Raw genomic sequence first — 17,514 nt, forward strand, 5'->3', positions numbered from 1 at the left:
GAAATAAAATGGCTTTTTAAATTAAAACAGTTTATATTATATATATCTTTTTATGCCAGGGTTTATTATAGAACTTTTTCAGTCTGATGTATATCTCAAAATACATTTATGCTTTGCATTTTGGGAAGCAAGAAAATGCACACAAATAAAAGTATCTTACTGTATTCCTGGGAAGCACATTTTCTGGTGGCTGGATCTGCTTTCAGTTGGCTTTTGTATTTCATTAACAGACTGAAACACAATGCCCAGTAGTGATGTATGGTAAATAATGCAAAAATCAGGTCATATTTTACTTTAAGAGTTTTAATGTAATTGCTTCATCCAAATCAATTTATACTGATAGCAAAATGCTCTACTTTTCAGAGCAATAGGAGAAACAATGGTTCACTGTGAAGGACAATATTTGCAACTTTAATATTTTAATGATAAAATCTCTGTCTTTCACATGAGAAGCTGTGTCTAAAACACCTTCTTACCTTCTCTCTGTCATAATTAAATTTATCTGTGTTCTTTGTGATCTCAGATGTCTTGATAAAAGTACAGATTTTGGTGGACCTTGTTCTCTAATGCTTAAAAAGACCTGAAAGCAGTTTGTTTTTTTAATCAGTGACTGCCAACCTCTGTTTGCAAGCATTTTATACCTGCATTTAGGGTTGCAAGAACCCAATCCAGGAGCTTATAACAATCGTACACCTCTCTGTATGTGTGTAAACACACTTAAACAGTAAGTGAGAATGGATTTTGTAGTTTGGTACTGTAGAATGATAAATACAATAAAGTCCTACACTGGTCTGAAAACAGAAATTAAGAAATTTAAGGCATTTGAACATGTAAATAATTATATTTTAATAGAAACCTATTTATAAAAGAACTCAAGAAGATAAACCCTTTATTTTGGTTTTCATATTCTTTCCTCTTTAGAATGCTGTAATGAGTTACTCTGCTTTATTTATTTATTTTATTTTTTTTACAAAGCACAAAATACATATTAAAAACCACCAGTACAGAAAAAGCATGTAATATAGGAACACTATTATTCATGAGGGAGAGCTGGTACTCATTATTGTCAAATGTTTTTAAAAACATCACTTTTTATGAAGAAGTTGTTGTATTTTGAGTCTGTAGTTGGGTGTGCACAAGCACACATCTCTATAATTGCTTGAATAATTGCCAAACACTTGCCTAGAAAGAAAACTAAAAAGCTCTGTTCAATCAGTTTATAACTCTATTAATTCCTAACACATTACACAAGAGAGAACTTTTGGCTGACATTCGGTTTATTCATTAGAAAGCAGCATGATCCATGGTCAGCCTTTCTGCACAATCCATAAACTCATTCCAGAGCCTTTTGTAATAGGCAGGGCAGATGAGCTCCCATGAGCCCAGTTTAAAGAGAGAACTTACACCTTCATTTTGATGTGCAGAGAGATTGCTGGGGAGAGTTGACTCTGCATTAATATAAAATTGCACATTGAAAAACACCATGTAAAAACATAAGCCAGATATTTCACTGGATATTAACAATTTTGGTTCTTTTCCGCTACAGCATTTACAGTTTGCAAACTTCTTTTTACTGCCTATGCTTTGTAAAGCCCTCCACTGTGCAGTTAATGCACTGATGTTCAAAGAATCTGTTTTCCTAAGATCCTGTATAAAACAAAAAGTAAAATGATACAACTATTTATTAACAAAATCACAGCATCTCTCTTGAAATATCGTGCTCACTTGGAAATGGGTCTTACTAACAAACAGAAGTTACCAATGTTTTCCTCACCAAGATTTATGTATTTATTCAGTTTCTCTGTGAGATTGGAATGGCATCCCAGTTTTCATCGTTATGCAATGTCTTTCAACATCTAAATTCCATTCCTGGAATTAAAAAATACCAAGCTAATAGATGATGTTTTTGATCCAGTCCACAAACATGGTGACTCGAGCATACACGCCTGGTCGTTGGGGACGTGCACACCCTTCACCAAATGATGTTACACCAACCAAAAACCACTTGTCCCCATCTTCAGATGTCAGAGGGCCACCTGAATCCCCCTGCAATAACAAATCCAGAAGTTAAACAGTGTCAACTCTGAAGCAGAGACTGCTTATGATGTTTGTTTATTTTGTTCTTTAGTCACAGATGCTCTAACTCTGTATGCCCTGAGCACCAGAAAGTGAGACCAATACGAGTATTTCCATGTGAAAAAAAATATTGAAAGAAAATCCATTCCTTTTTTCTTTAGTTTTTAATGATGTGAGCTTAAGCTGGCATCAGTCTTCCAATATAGGACTGGAATTCAAGAGATTTTTTATCTTACTCCTTTTATGTTCAGCTCTTCATATCTCACAAAGCCTGGGTAAATGTGCAGGATTTTTTTCAGCTGAATATATGCAGCCAAAACACAGTTCTATTTCTAATCACCTCAGAATTTTATGCAGTTTCAAATTTAGACAACAAAATAACAAGATTGCCAGAAGAGAAGGTGTCCTTTTCTCTCACCTCCTTTTCAATAGTTTAGCAGATGTAGCATTGTAATAGAGACTGAATTTGATTTAGCTTGAGTGGGGATGAGTCAGCCATGGGTATCTTGTTTTGATGAGAAGGAAAACAACAACTATTTTTCACTGTCTATTGAGTTAGTTGAATCAGTATTAATTGTGTCTTCTCCAGGCCCTATGAATGGATCTTCACCAGAGAATTCTGCAAGGACTCAGCCATTAAAATACTTCTGCCCATAACTCTAGGGCATGCCAGGACATTAAAGGCTGTGACAGCAGCCTAAAGGGGGGGATGCACTATCAGGATTGCTCATCTTTGCTCATGGCTGACTGGCCATTGATCACAGTGCTGGTCACTTGTACTCTCTGTCAGCCTCTGGTGCTGCACTGGTTTGGTTCAGTGCAAGGTTCAGAAAAAGGCAAAGAGGAAAACCATGGGGGGAAAGGACGTTAGGCTCGAACACAGTCCTTGTTCTAGGCTAAACTGGGCAAAGTTAGGGCTTAGGTTGGGAGGGCAAGGCAATAGGAATTATGTGAGGGTGCTCCTCATCAGGCTGTAGGAAAGCCATGCAGTCTCCATGCTACAGACCCCAACATGCTGGAAGAAAAATCATGTGGCAACCACCTCTGAGTACATCCTCAAAGAGAAGCAGCAAGTTGTAAAGAGAGCTGGAATAGATAAAAACTAAACCCACAGGAACACATATCAGTGCAGAAAGGCAGCCTCTCTTAAATACTGTGGTGTCTACTTAGGAAAGGTCTCCAGAGTCTACAGATTCTGGGAAAAAGCAGCTTTGCTCTCTCTCTTTCCCTTAATGTTTTCTGAGACTTCAGTGTATTTGATATTTATTTTTCTGTTCTCTGCATTTCCCTAAGCATGTGCCTCTCTCCTTTATGGAATTACTCAGCAGGAATTATTCAAAGCCTAGTGCAGAAAATTTCTAGTCCTCATATTTATCTCCCTCCATGGTTGTTTATGCCAAGATGACACAACTATTTTTTTCTTAACTTGCATCCTGATAAATTATTAAATAGGCAAAGTGCTGTGAGTAGAAATTACATTAATGGACAGGGAGTGTTCTGGTTTTCATGAGTGGAGGATCTATTTTATTCAGTAACTAGATGAGGTTTATGCCAGCAGTGGAAATGAGTTGCTTCTACTTACCTGGCAGGAATCTATTCCTCCCATGTCATATCCTGCACAGACCATATTCTCAGTAATATTATATTTTGACATCTGTTGCTGGCATTTTTCATTGGAAAGGAGAGGGACCACTGCTTCTTGCAATACATTTGAAGGGGTACCTGATAAAAATACAAAGTACATTTACCTGCAGCATTAAATATGTGCATCCTGCTGGGAACACTGATGGTTTTGTTCCTGTTCCAGCATGCTTGGCACGCTCATGAGCAGCAGGAATCCCTGCCTTACTGCTGCACTATTCAGGCTTATGCCCCTGTAACACAGTCACTGATTAAACAGGGCTTGTTAACTGAATCCTGTCTTTCATTTGTGTAATGGGAATGAATTTGATTATAATTAAATCAAGATTACTAAAATCAATGACTATGAACTCACTGTGGGGAGATCTAAGGAATGATTAAAGGCTTAGGAACGTGGGCTGTCCGGTGTCTCCTCACTATTTATCGTGCAACTTTGGTAATTTAAAGTTTTTTAAAAGAAATATTTTAGTAATTCCTATCCAAAATTTTAAATGCAATTTATTATAGAAATCAATATATCCAACTGTGGAAGTGAAATGTCATGTTCACTGTTTCAGAGAGACTCCAAATCTGGAGCACATGACATACAAACAGAACATACATTTCACACTGCAGTCAGTTTCCTTGACTTCTGAGGAAAATAAATCATTTGCACATTGTCAGAAAGACTAACCTCCTCTTCCCCCACCCAATATCTGGAACCAAGATGAACATATTTCATGTTAAGAAAAGTAGTCATCATAACTTCTAAGTGGATGTAATAAGCTTTCTTCATAGCATAATGAACTTATATATGTATGTTTTCTTCTAATAAATATAACTATAATTTTGCTTCAGAGAAGGAACAGTGGAATGGGATAGGTTCTAAATTTCCATATGGAGGAGTAGCTCTCTAAACTATTTGTCCTTAGCAACTCCAGTGGAACAGGAACAAGCTTTCCCTCACTGCTACATGCCTGTCAGAATTTTCCAAGCCAATGACCCACCTCCACTGCTAAGATCTCCCCAGCCAGCAATGGAGCAGTTAATTCCTGGTAAAAACTGCTGATGTTTTTCTGGTAGGCAGATAGGTTGTATGTAATCTGTGAATGAGAAACAAGCAAACAATTTCAACCTCTTCCCTGTATTCAGTTTTTTATGAAGTCACACCAGAAAATGTTGGCTAATTCAAACGCACTTTTTGCCCAAGATATCCAGTAAGTACTGAGCAGACTCCCCACCGCCCTCACATGCTCAGCACTGTTTAGCATCATAGAATAAATGGGAATAAATTGATCTTTTGGGAAAATAAAAACCTCACCTGTATACTGCACTTTCTGCTGCAGGTGCATCAGAGCAATATCACTGTCTTTTGTTTCCTTCATGTAATGAGGATTTATAATTATTCTGTCGATGTCTCGAACCGCTGCTGGAGGCTGTGCCACGTCTGACTGATCGTACAAGCCAAGAACCGCTTGCCAGCGGGATGGCTTTAAGTGTGTCCTGCAAGTTGCAAGCAGAGTATTCACAATTAGGAATCATTAATGAAAGTTTTGAAAAATATCTATCAGATAAAATGTTGATATTTAGCCACATGCTAATCCATAGCACGTTTTGTCAAATAAATAGAACAGAGTAGATGTGTTTAGAATGAGAGTTTCACTGTCTTAAATCCACACTGCAGATATGAGTTGCTGATTTTTTTATGGTGTGCTTATAATGCATTATTTATAATTAATTAATCAGTGGTGGTGCAGAGGATGAAAATACATTAACTAAATTGCCATGGCTTTTAAAACACTATGGAGAATACTGCTGGCTGACCAGCAGGCAATTAATATTGGTCCCAGTTAGAAAATTGTAATGGAATGTCTAAAGAATAAGAGGTCTGAGATGCTGTTGGAAATGCTGCAGCTTGTAGACTCAGAAAACTGGTCTCTTTGTTTTTAATCTCAATCAAAAAGGATATGCTAAGACAATATCTGGCACAATCTGCATTTTTGTTTTTAAATCTACATGTACTGGTTTGAGGCTGTATGCATCAGAGAACTTAAATATTTGCTGGTTTTTAATCAATCACTTTATGGCTTAAGTACATTTTCAGCCTGATTGTTGGACTAAATTGGTTTCAGCTTGTCTTTTGGTTTGACATCAAGAGGTTCTTTTGTTCTAAACTAGGGGTGTTCAAGTTAAATGTTCAGAAGGTGTGAAAAAAAATTCTAGCAAAAGCAAGATGATAAAATAGATATAGTTGAAAATAGAAAGGCGATTCAAGTGAAAAGGAAATAGTAAGACAATAGTGGATTTATTGTGTGGAAACTAAGAGGGCTTAATCCTTTTCATTTTAGTGTCTTTGTGTGGAATGTAACTCCTGTCATGCCATGAGGCAGCAATAGGATTTTGGCTCAGTCTCCACTGCCTTACTATTTAGGTATTCGTAGTGGAAGCTCTACTCTAATTTTTATTTTTTTTTTCTATTCCAGTTTTTATGTCTTTGACAACACTTGTGTTTATTGCAGATATTATGAAAGCAAACCTAGAAAATATTTCAATATGCATCACTTCTTTGAATGGTACAAATAGCACCATAGAGAGGATATCCAATATTCCCTAATCAATGCACATAAATCAAGATTTGTTCCAGTGATGCACAGTAAATCTTGACCAATCCATGGTAATTTCCAGGAGGAACACTGGGTTTAATTTATGGGATATGATGTCACCTTTTATACCGCCATTAGGGATTCACCTAATTTATGGAGGCCCATAATAATTATGAATTAAATACCAATGCTCAGTATTAATACCATGCACTTAAAGTGCAATTCCTTATTGTTCAGGAAATGCTGCTTGGTTTCCACAATTCTCTGCATTAGAGTAAGGGCTGAGGATTTACCAGGAAGTAAAGGAACTTCAGCTGAGCTTATGAGTGATTCAAAACACGGTCATTAAATCAGGAGTTGTTAATTTTTCATATCAGTGTCACAATCTGTTCATAATCTGATGCCTCTTTAGTGAACTTGCACATAAAAGGACATTACCCATAGACACAGTGTGCTGCTGTCACCAGCCACTCATCACTGACGAGGGAAGCTCCACACACGGGTTGTAAATTAAAATGGAGTGAAACTATCCAAGGCCAAGCCTCTCTTCTGGCATCACTTCCACCTACAATTTTTGTTCCATTATTCTGAGTTACCAGGTGTTTTCCACAAGCTAAAATAAAGCAAAATGGAATAAAGCAAAATGAAAAAATTAAAGAGATGTAACATATTTTTTTAGGCTAGTCAATTTTCTTGTGAAAAAAAAGGCTTGGTAGAATCTGAACCGCTGTTCAAAAATACTGTGGAAAAATGTTCGGATTTTTATAGCCGAAATGAAGATGCAACTGTCTTGGATTTAGATGTTTTCTTTCCTCAGACCTTCAGGAATTTTTATACATTTATTTTATAGATGTTTTCACTACAGATCCATCTCTAGTGTACACTTAACACTGAAATCGAGTGAAGACTAAATTTCCCTGTGTTTATATCATTGTGAGTATAGCATTTGTAATCCATTCCCTAACCTTTCCATTCAAGTTATAAACATTTGGCTTTATAGTCTGAACAATTTGATTTCTCTCTGAAATATTCCTGTATTCTGTGTACTTACATTGAATGTTACATTGCAGATGAACCACCAGGTTGTCCAAACAGTGTTCTCTAGAATGAAAGTGCAATTAAATCACAAGTATCTGCACACCAGATAACTCTGACTGTCATATATATGCATACACACACACAGAAATTTATACAATCATATATGTAAAAGTACATTAGCTTAGCAGTGTCAACCTCTTAAGTATAATAACTAATGCTACATGTTTAAATTATATTTTAATTATAAATAAACAACATTACATGTTATACAACTTTAAATGCACATATTCCTCTTCAATGGGAATTACATTGATTTATATTATGGAAATAAAAGTAGACTCTTGTATGTTAGGGAAATGGTTCATCTGTCCGTGACAGATTTGCAATAAAGTTACAGCTGCCTGTGGTACTTTTTCCTACCTTTTGAGATGCTTGCAATACCTTACCACTAGAGATCAGTGTGGTCAAAGAATTTAAGATGCTAGTTTTATATCCCTGTATCATTTTACTAAGAAAATAATGCTACTGTAAAATACATAGCTGCATATGCTAGGTTAGAAATTATTTAGCAGAGATATAAAGCCAGAATCTGAAGAGCACAAGACCACAGATCAAAACTGCTCAAGCATTTCTGATACCCAAAGGTTTTAATATTATGTTCATAGTCTGTAATGAATCTGAGACACTTGGGACAGTGTATGTGCTAGCAATTCAAATCTGATGCACAAAGAAATATGAATGAGAAAAAGATAGAAAACCAAGCTCTGCCAGCAATTTGTTTCCAGTGAAAATTTCCACATTCTATTTTTAAATAGAATAGGTAAAGGATACTTTAAACATGATAGGGAATGATATATCCTTCACTGTTTGCTCTAAAATTTGATACCTGCTGTGAGTGAGATGTGACCCAATAATTTCCCAACAGCACAGTGGTACAAGAAATAAAGTGGGAACTGTAACCACCCACCACCTCCCCAGTTAAACCTTCACTACAGTGTGGTGCAAATGAGATATTCTTCTGGCCCTGAATAGTCCCACATTGCCATTTTCCATTTCAAGGTAGGTACCTACTTTTAAAGCTGTAATTTAAAAAGTGCAAACCTATTTCTGTGACTTGTATTCAAATCTGTAACCAGACAAACATCAAGGACAGTCACAAATGCATAAACCCACAGGAAACCAATACAATCTTCTGCATAAACTTCATAGCAACTAAATACCCTTTTCCACAATGCCTTTATAAGCTTCCAAAGGGGGTCAGTGGTGCTGTGTATTTGGTCTTTGATCTGATCCTACACTTACTCAGAGGTAGATGCATAAGCTACCCAAACAACGAAAATGTCAGATTTACCCCTATAATTTTACATTTTCAGTGTAAAGACAGTTGCCTGTCCCACCACAAGTACCTACTGGATGCTTTAGTAGAAATTACTTCATTTGCCTCTGTTTTTTCTTCTTTGTGGAGCTCTCTCCCAGCAGGAGAAGCATTTCCTTGCCTGCACTTCAGCCCAATTCTCAGCTGCCTCTTGGTCAGCCCAAAAGGGACCAGAGGCATGTGCTGAGCACCCTCCTCTGTGCCTCCCTGAGTGTCAGCTGTCAGCAGCATGCCAGGCAGAAATCTGGAGTAGTTAGGATATCTGTGAGCTTGATCTTCACTTAGAACTGGCAAAAACAATTGGTCCCTGTGGAATCTGCTCACATAGATCTGAGAGGCAGGATTTGGGGCTTGTACATAGCTATCCTGCCAAAAATCACATTACCTAAGGGCACCAGAGAATTCTCTTGCTGTCTCTGTCACTACAGCTTTCAAGCCCTATTATATGTGCCCTCCTTTGTTTCAATGGTGGATGCACTTGAATTAAAACCAAAGACAATGTGAGAAATACATTTTTTAATTAGATTACCAGTTAATGAATTCAGTTGCTTAAATTATCAAATCTGTGTGATCTTTCTAGCATTCATTATATGTACAAAACCCATGTGTGAATCTTCACCCTGCAAAAGGATTCCTATCAGATGAAACATGGTAGAAGACACCTACTTCCGCAACAGAAATACAACTAAGATAAATATATTTATTCAATTTCCTCCTGCTTTACTCACTTTTAGTGTTTAATAGGTATTAATAGAAGACATCTTTAAATCATTAATTCTCTTCAAGATGTGTTGTGGCAATGCTGGTTTAGACATTCAGTCAAGACAAAAAGAGAAATAGCCTCCAATGATATTCCATTAGTTTTAGATACTTTCACTACCCATGAGAATGATAAATGTTTGGGGTTAACAGAGTATAATTAGAACATAAAATGCAACATTTAAATTTTTTGTTCTTGTAGACAAAATAATAGACCATAGAAAATTAGGAAGTGTCCCTTGCTTTATTATATGTGGTATATTTATAAAGGAAAACCAAAAGAACATGGACTTTTGCTGTCGTCAACATGGTTTCAGTATTTTAGCAATTAGACTATAATTTTCTGGCTCAGTGTTCTGGTAGAAATCCAGAAAAAAAATATACAGTAAACCCTCATAAGCAGAAAACAGTAATTGAAGTAATGACAATTTTTTAAATGGTCATTTTTTTGAGTGGGGATAGTTTGTTTAAATATAGATACCTGTCTGCGGATAGTTTAAATTAGTGTGTCCAAGGTCAATATATCAATATATAAATAAAGTCAAAGGACTGTAGAATGTGACTCATCATATTTCAAGAGATGCCTTGATGGATCACATTTTGCTGTGTTTCTTTTTCTCTGCTGATTACACAGAAAACCAACTGTGACAACTACTTTCTAACTATGGGTGAATGTCACTCCATCTTAATTCTTCTGTATTATATATAGGTAGACTTAACTATACTATATTATGTACTTATAATTCAGAGATTTCTAGCTAAGAAATATTTTGCTAAAAGAGCATATCATTTTCACAGTAAATGGATAGATATGTTAATTAGGATTTGAGCTATAAATTATTGCATAAATAATTACCACCATCCTTAAAGACATCGTTGGTATGAAGAAGAAACCTCACTGTACTCACCTTTCTGTAAAAATTAGGCTCTGGTTACTTCCTTTGGTGATGGTGACAAATGGGCCATCTCCTGTGAATAATACAGGTGATGATGTATTTGCATCCCTGGACAAAAAACACATGCATATTTTTAGATATACACCCTCTTCCACCAGTGGAGAAGTATTTGGGAAATGAGCATGCTGATAGAATAAACAACAGTTTTTAATTTTTTTTTCTCCTCCTCAAATAATGACCCTTTAGCAGGGGATTTTTGAGGCTTGAAACTCATTTGGATTAAAATGTGAGTCACTTACTTCCAGTCTTACATCTTATTCTAAGATTTCTAATGCTGCAATATATTGAAAGAGATATTTATTAATTCTTTTGGCAACAGCAAATATGAATTTAGGCTTTTCTGTGCCACAATGAGTTCTTCATTCAGAGTTCTTAATTGTATGGAGCTAGAATTTATACAAGGCAGTAATAGCTGAACCTTGGGGCATCACACTCTTGGTTTGTGAGGAGTGCAGTGGGTGCAGTTACACTTATACTGAAATGTCTGGGAAAGAAATGAAATTATATTTTGTATAATGGAGTAAAATAAAATTTTATTTTCATCTCAGATCTGTGGAAATCAGAGTGGGTGTGGAATAAGTCAATAGTGTCATGTTTGCTATTGAGCAGGAGCAGGGTGTATTCTTAGAGTCACAGAACCACTGAACAGTTAAGGGTCTTGTCATCATAGTCATCATTTAGTCTATTCTTCGATGAACTTGGGATTTTTTTTTTTTTGTTTTGCTTTTTTTTGTACTGTTTTGTTCTGTTTGTGGGGTTTTTTTGGTTTTTGTTTTGGTTTGTTTTTTGGGGGTTTTTTGTTGTCTTTTGGGGGTATTTTTTTGTAACAGTGGCTTTTTGAACTAAGAATTCTATGTGTTATTGGTGAGATAAATATTTTTGACATTTAGAACCCATACCAAGATTTACCTCATAGTCCATTCTGCATCATGTACTTTGTGATACTTCCTGTGACCTGTTTGGAACACGTATCTATGGAACATTATGTGCTTTCCCTTGAGGAAGCATGAGGAAAAAAGATAGCTGTGGTTAGACTGCATAAATTTTTGGGAGGCTGACAGCCCCCCATCTGCCCTTTGGCCTCACACATCTCAGGAGCAAGAACAGAACCCATTGTGTAATACACAGGGAGCACCTGCAGGTTTAATACACAGAGAGCACCTGCACTGTGTCTTATCTTCAAATGCAGTAAATCTCACTCTCCTGGGAAGGATAAAGTCTGGAATCTGCCTGCAAATCTGCTGTGTATGAAGTAAAAAGGTGTTCAGCAACCCTGCTGTGCCACCAGGAGAGTTGTACGATCCACCTGCTGGAAAAGACACTACTGCTGCATTTCTCACCCTGGAAGTGCCTTTTAGACAATCTGAGAGAGCAGTAAAGTGTCAGGCCAGGTAGGCAGAGTCAAATTCTATGATGAAGAACTTTGCTGAGAGCAGCAAAGTATTCCCAGGAACTCATTTCCTTCAGAAAAATGTTGAAAGTTCATGAAAAAGAATAGAATGAAGGGTTTCAGAGTAAGCTCTCACTCTTGTTGGACTTTTAGGTGTGACAAAAATGACAGGTCTACCTTCATTCCTGGGTACAATTCAGCAAAGACACAGCTGGTTCTGGTCCCTGAGAAACGGGATTTTTTTGCATCTGCCCCATTAAGTGTGTGCTTTTCTTGGTTCCAGGAAATAAGAAGCTGACAACAGATTTTAGCAGTGCTGTCAGATGCACACAGCTACAAGTGCAAGCTGAGTAAAAGATCACTTCCAGGTTTCTCCAGAGCGTCAATTTGTTCATCTTGCAGCTCAGACTCATTAGGAAGATTTGTAAATTATTTGCCTAAAGTGTATTTTGTAGATACACAAGAAACCTGTCCCCAAACTGGCTTCTTGTTTGGTACAAATCACAAATGCAAGAGTCACATATTTGAAAAATGGAAGCAAAAGGATTCACACATGAGATTTATTAGAACCTGTGAGGAACTTTGCACTTTTCAGCCCAGGTACATAAATAATCAGGATGTTATACAAGACTCCTATCGGTTCAGTCCTTTTGATAAATTAAACAGCAAGTGAGACTAGCAAATGTATAAGCAATTAATAATAAAACTAAATTGTCCTAGATGGACTTTAGCAAAACTAAATTGTCCTAGATGAACTTTAGCCTCTCTTTCTAATAAAGCACGATTCTAGGTTGTAATTCAGTGTAGGAGAATGAGCTACAGTTTGCTGAAGACCTGTTATTGTAAACATCCATTTAGTAACAAATATGGTGACACTTATTGATAAATATGCTGTTACAGGGGGATTCAAGGAAAGCAGAATAGTGTGACACTCACAGGAATTACATATATATATATATACACCTATTAATATATCAATACATACATACAGACTCACACATATGAGAATTTTGTCCTGTGCTGTAACTGCAGTAGCACCCAGGTTACAAAAATGTGATACAAGTTAGACTTGAAAATATTTTTTCTTGACAATGGGAATATGCAATAAACCAAGAAATTAAATTAATAAGAAATAACTAGGAAACTTAATAGGAACTCTTTTAGCAAGTGAACTTGAGTATTTTATAGAGACAACCTGAAAGATATTGCTGTAGAATGTTATAGGGACAAAAGCAATAAGTAATTTTTAAAAGGTAGAATACCATGGAAGGCAAAATTTGTTGAAACCTATCAAATATGTCAATTAAATCAGTAGACCACAAAAATTACTTCTGTTCAGAAGGGAAAGGAGGCAGGGCAGGGACAGAAAGAATCAGAGGAAGAAGCCCACTGGCCACTCTAAAGAACCAGGTATTTGACCATAAGCACAATTAAACATAGTTTGTATGTTCTTACATGAATGCAAACATAAATTAGAGTCAGGATTTGTGCATGTGGCTACCTGATACTTATGTAAACTCAGTATGTACCAAAAGAAAAAAAGTGAAAAACCCAAGAAACCAGCAGACATTCATCCAATTAGAAGCATTTTTGAAATAGCACTTGGATATTTTTCTAAGTAATTCTAACTCTGTGCTTGCTGCAATTAATTTATCAGCAGTGGGTTTTTTGGTCAGAGACCAAAATAATGAATTACAAGCTTAGAATTTAGTTTGATTATTAGTTGGGTGAGTGACATTCCCTAAAAACCTCAGCATTGCAGGAAAGCTAATTATTATTCGGAGGATGGCAGTGGAGTAGCACGTGATATGAGCAAGGCCAAAATTTAGGCCATAAATTTTACCACAGATTGAAAAATGTAACACCCTGCACTCAACAATCCCCATGTTTCCCCTGAAAATTCTTCCGAACAGTGACTAAAGCCAAAACTATTTTTCTGTCATATCCTTTCCTACTCCATCCCTGCTCTAAGTCTACCTTGAGGGAAAGTCCATTTCCTCTCCCAGCAGCTCAGATCTAATGATGGGTATGAAATGTATTGGGAGCCCAGTGGCAGAACATCCAAGTGATCATCTCTACTTGGAAGGAGCAGCAGCACGTCAAAAGCAGAGCAGGCAAGGCTGCTGTTGGCCCCAGCTTTGCTCTTGAGCCCTCCTTATGAAAGTGAAGATGTAAATGATGACATAAAGTGATAGAAAAGTGATGCATCCACAACACTCTACCAGTGTTCTCCAAAATGTATCCTCATGCCCAGCCTGCCATGTTCAGAGTCATCAATCCTGTACTGATTGTCATCAAGACAGGATTTGCCACACGTTCAAATTTGTTGGCACACCAAGCACTCCACTTGACAGAGACAGATCCATTTGCCATTTTTTTGGAGAGTACACCAGGAAAACGAGAAGGAACATGCCAATATACACTCAACAAATCTGCAAACAAGTTACAAAGGACGATGAATATTTATCACTCACCCCAACCCCAACAGCTGGCAAACACTGTCTGAAATCTCTTCACTCCAATCGTCTGCACATGCCAGATGCCACGACTTCCCAATCCTGGCCTGCACCAGCCCTTCCGTGCTCAGAGAGCCATTCAGTAATCTCACTGGAGAACAAAAAGGGCAGAAGCATTTCAGATAGGAGGCAAACCACTTTCCTCCCTGACCCCAAGAAAACAGAAGTGTAATATGAAGACATTTAGCATTGCCAATGAAGAAAACAAAAAGAGTTAAAATGCATTATGGAGGTGATGAACCCAGGGTTTCCAGGATTTTGTGTTCCCACAGGAAGGAAATGCTATTGTTATCTCCTATATTTCTGCCATGGGAGAATTTCATGCCTTGTGTTTTGCAAATATCTCAGAAATAGACAATAAACAGTACATTATTCATGAACTCTAAACAATGCACTTTTTTCTTGGTCAGCATTTTACAATTCCCAAATAATGAGTGAAGTTTTAGCTCCATGATAGTCAGTAACACTTGACTGGAAATAATGGTAAAATGAGTGTTGATCAAAAAAAAAAAAATTAAAATAAATAAGTAAATAAAAAATTCCCATTCCAGTTGCTGAGTTTTCACTGTTTTCATCGCAGTTTTAGTTAAAACATTCACGCTAGCAGTAAAAGCTTGCTGAAAATCAGTCCTTCTATAAAAATTTTTCCAAAAAGAAAATATTCAGAACAAAAATTCAGGAACTCATTAACATATTGGTAAAAAGTCTTATGCTACAAGACCAACAGAAACCTTTTTTCCACTCAAAATGCTTTCACAAAGAGTACCCACAAGAGTAAAAGAAAAAATTTAGATTTTTAGAAATGTCTCTGTGACATCTGGGTGCATGAATGAAAGAGGTGATATACAGTGATTAATTAATGGTAAATCGCAGATTAAATTCAATTAAATATTTGAGCTTCTTAAGCATCTTGTGATTGTATGCATTGCAAGATGTCTTCAGATTACTTCTGGCACCTCTTTTCTTGAGGAACTTGAACTATAACTCCTTTTCCTTTCTCTTCATCAGAACCATATTCCTCTCCAATACATTATTGGTAAGGAATAATAAGGTAATAGATGATCCAACAACTGCTTAATTCAGATATCATATAGTTTAGAATTCTGGCATTTCTTTGCAGTCCCTGTAAATTTCACAAGTTGGGGGATTTGAAAAGACAGTTTTTCTAGTTGAAATTCTGGTAAGACATTGAAATTGGTTTCAAGAAAATGAGCAAGGCTCTTGGACACTGGAAAGACTATTCATTGTGAGAGTTTTTAATTGAATTTTCCTTTTGTTTTAAGACACAGATTGATTTAGCCAAAATTTGGATTAAATGGGTTTTTGGAAACAAATCTCCCAGGCTTTTCATGTGAGGTAATTTGTTATGAAGTAATAGACAATGAATGGCAAAATTAATCTTTGGGAAAATGTTCATGGTGTTAATCACAAGATGATGGTTACCTTGTTCAGATCTTCTTCAGCAATGGCTGAAAAAAATCAAGTTTTCTTTGCTTAAGAAGACACTGAAGTGATTTTTAATCTATACATTTTAAAGGAAGAATATGTTTGCAATAAAATAGCCAATGGCACTAATTTGAGGAGTCAATCTGTGTCTTCAGACATCTGTCTATCTATCTGCATGTATTTAGATATGCCATGTATATTTTTATGTATATGCATGTAAAAAATATTGAAATCAATGGACTACCAGCACAAACCTAAAACATATCTGATGCCTAGCAGAGCTCTTTAAACCAAAGGAACTGTGCTAAGCTTAAAGAACACTTTAAAATCCTCCGTTGGTTCTCCAAAGCAGATTGTCAGAAAGAGCAGTTTAACTGCTGCGCTAGGCCAAACAAGATTTTAGTATTAGTCTTACATTTAAATTATTGCTTTAGAAAATCTCATTTCCCTGCTATGTGAAATGAATTAATATACTGTGTACATGCATTTTGGAAAGAACCACTTTACCAGAGAAGGAAGGAATAGCAGTGAACAATGGATGCTGCTTTGGAAGCTGTGCCATCCATTTACCCACGGAGTCCAGGTGGGCTGGAGGGTGCCCCATGTTATTATTTGGCTTTGCACCCACAAAACTATTTGGGAATTTCCACCAAGAACATGCTTATTCTCTACCCTGCACTGCAGAATTTATATTGCTGAGATTAATTACAACATTAATTACAACAAAACCCAGTAGAGTTTGGAAATATGAAATGGATGCTGAAGAAAAGCGTATGTTGAGTTTCCAATTAATTTTGAGGCCATTATAAAAACCCACAATTTTCAGCACAGAGGAGCTTCCTACCTTTTTGAGTTCTTCAACAGATTCCTTATACTATCTCAGTAAAGTGACTTTTTTCCTAGCTCTGACAAACCCAATGAGATACTGCTGTGCACACTGGCATGGCTGGCATGCATCTGCAGCATCCTGTATTAGCTGAGTTTCTGTGGCTGCTTTCCTAAGCAATTCCTGCCAAATATGCATGACTTGGGCTCAGTACTAGGAGACATTTCTTCACCAAAAGGGTTGTCAAGCATGTCAACCTGCAAAGTGATGGAGTCACCATCCCTGGAAGGATTTAAAAGACATGTAGATGTAGCACTGAGGGACATCTTTTATCAGTGAGCTTGGCAGTACTGGATTAATGGTTGGACTCGATGATCTTAACTTGTTTTTTTCCCATCCAAAATGATTCTATGATTTCTTTATATGAAGGAAAGCTTACTGCACTTTGCTTCATCAGAGCCATCTTCACACTGAGGTATGCCATCACACAGGTTATGCAATGGGATGCATTCCCCACTGCCACACTGATGCTCGTCAACTGTGCAAGCACCTGAAGGGAAACAGAGAGGAAAATTAATCTGTAGTTGTGAGGAAGTTTATGGTCACAGATCTCACCGTTTATCTGAAGAAAACTGCATAGGTAGTATGAATTTCCATTTTCATCCATCTTTCTTTCAAAAAAAAAGTTAATTTTCAGATAAATAGGAGCTAATTAACAATAAAATAGGTGGTACTCTGCCTTCTACCTTCTGCTCTATCTAGAGTTGCTCAGTAGTGTTCTTCCATTGCAAGTGAGAAACATGGGAGTGAAAAGTCAAATTTTGTCAAAAGTGACTAATGATTTCAATTTTCAAATGTTCAGCACTTTCAGAAACTTTAGAGAACTTAAACTCTGTCAAGTCAAGCATA

At 36.7% G+C, this 17,514-nt stretch overlaps 1 protein-coding gene across 1 annotated transcript in view; it reads right to left on the minus strand.

The window, feature by feature from the left end:
• Window positions 1-379: 379 nt before the first annotated feature.
• TMPRSS15 (transmembrane serine protease 15) overlaps window positions 380-17,514 on the minus strand; it is a 50,834-nt gene continuing 33,699 nt past the window's right edge. The window contains exons 20-28 of the mRNA XM_033086539.1: window positions 17,045-17,155; window positions 14,292-14,424; window positions 10,380-10,475; window positions 7,351-7,400; window positions 6,738-6,912; window positions 5,018-5,199; window positions 4,704-4,799; window positions 3,659-3,798; window positions 380-2,046 (exon numbers count right to left, since the gene is read on the minus strand). Of these exons, the coding sequence (XP_032942430.1) occupies window positions 1,891-2,046; window positions 3,659-3,798; window positions 4,704-4,799; window positions 5,018-5,199; window positions 6,738-6,912; window positions 7,351-7,400; window positions 10,380-10,475; window positions 14,292-14,424; window positions 17,045-17,155 (1,139 nt within the window). The 3' untranslated portion in view covers window positions 380-1,890. The remainder of the gene's footprint in view (window positions 2,047-3,658; window positions 3,799-4,703; window positions 4,800-5,017; window positions 5,200-6,737; window positions 6,913-7,350; window positions 7,401-10,379; window positions 10,476-14,291; window positions 14,425-17,044; window positions 17,156-17,514) is intronic.

The sequence above is a fragment of the Catharus ustulatus genome, chromosome 2 (assembly GCF_009819885.2).
Source record: "Catharus ustulatus isolate bCatUst1 chromosome 2, bCatUst1.pri.v2, whole genome shotgun sequence".
Lineage (NCBI taxonomy): Eukaryota > Metazoa > Chordata > Aves > Passeriformes > Turdidae > Catharus > Catharus ustulatus.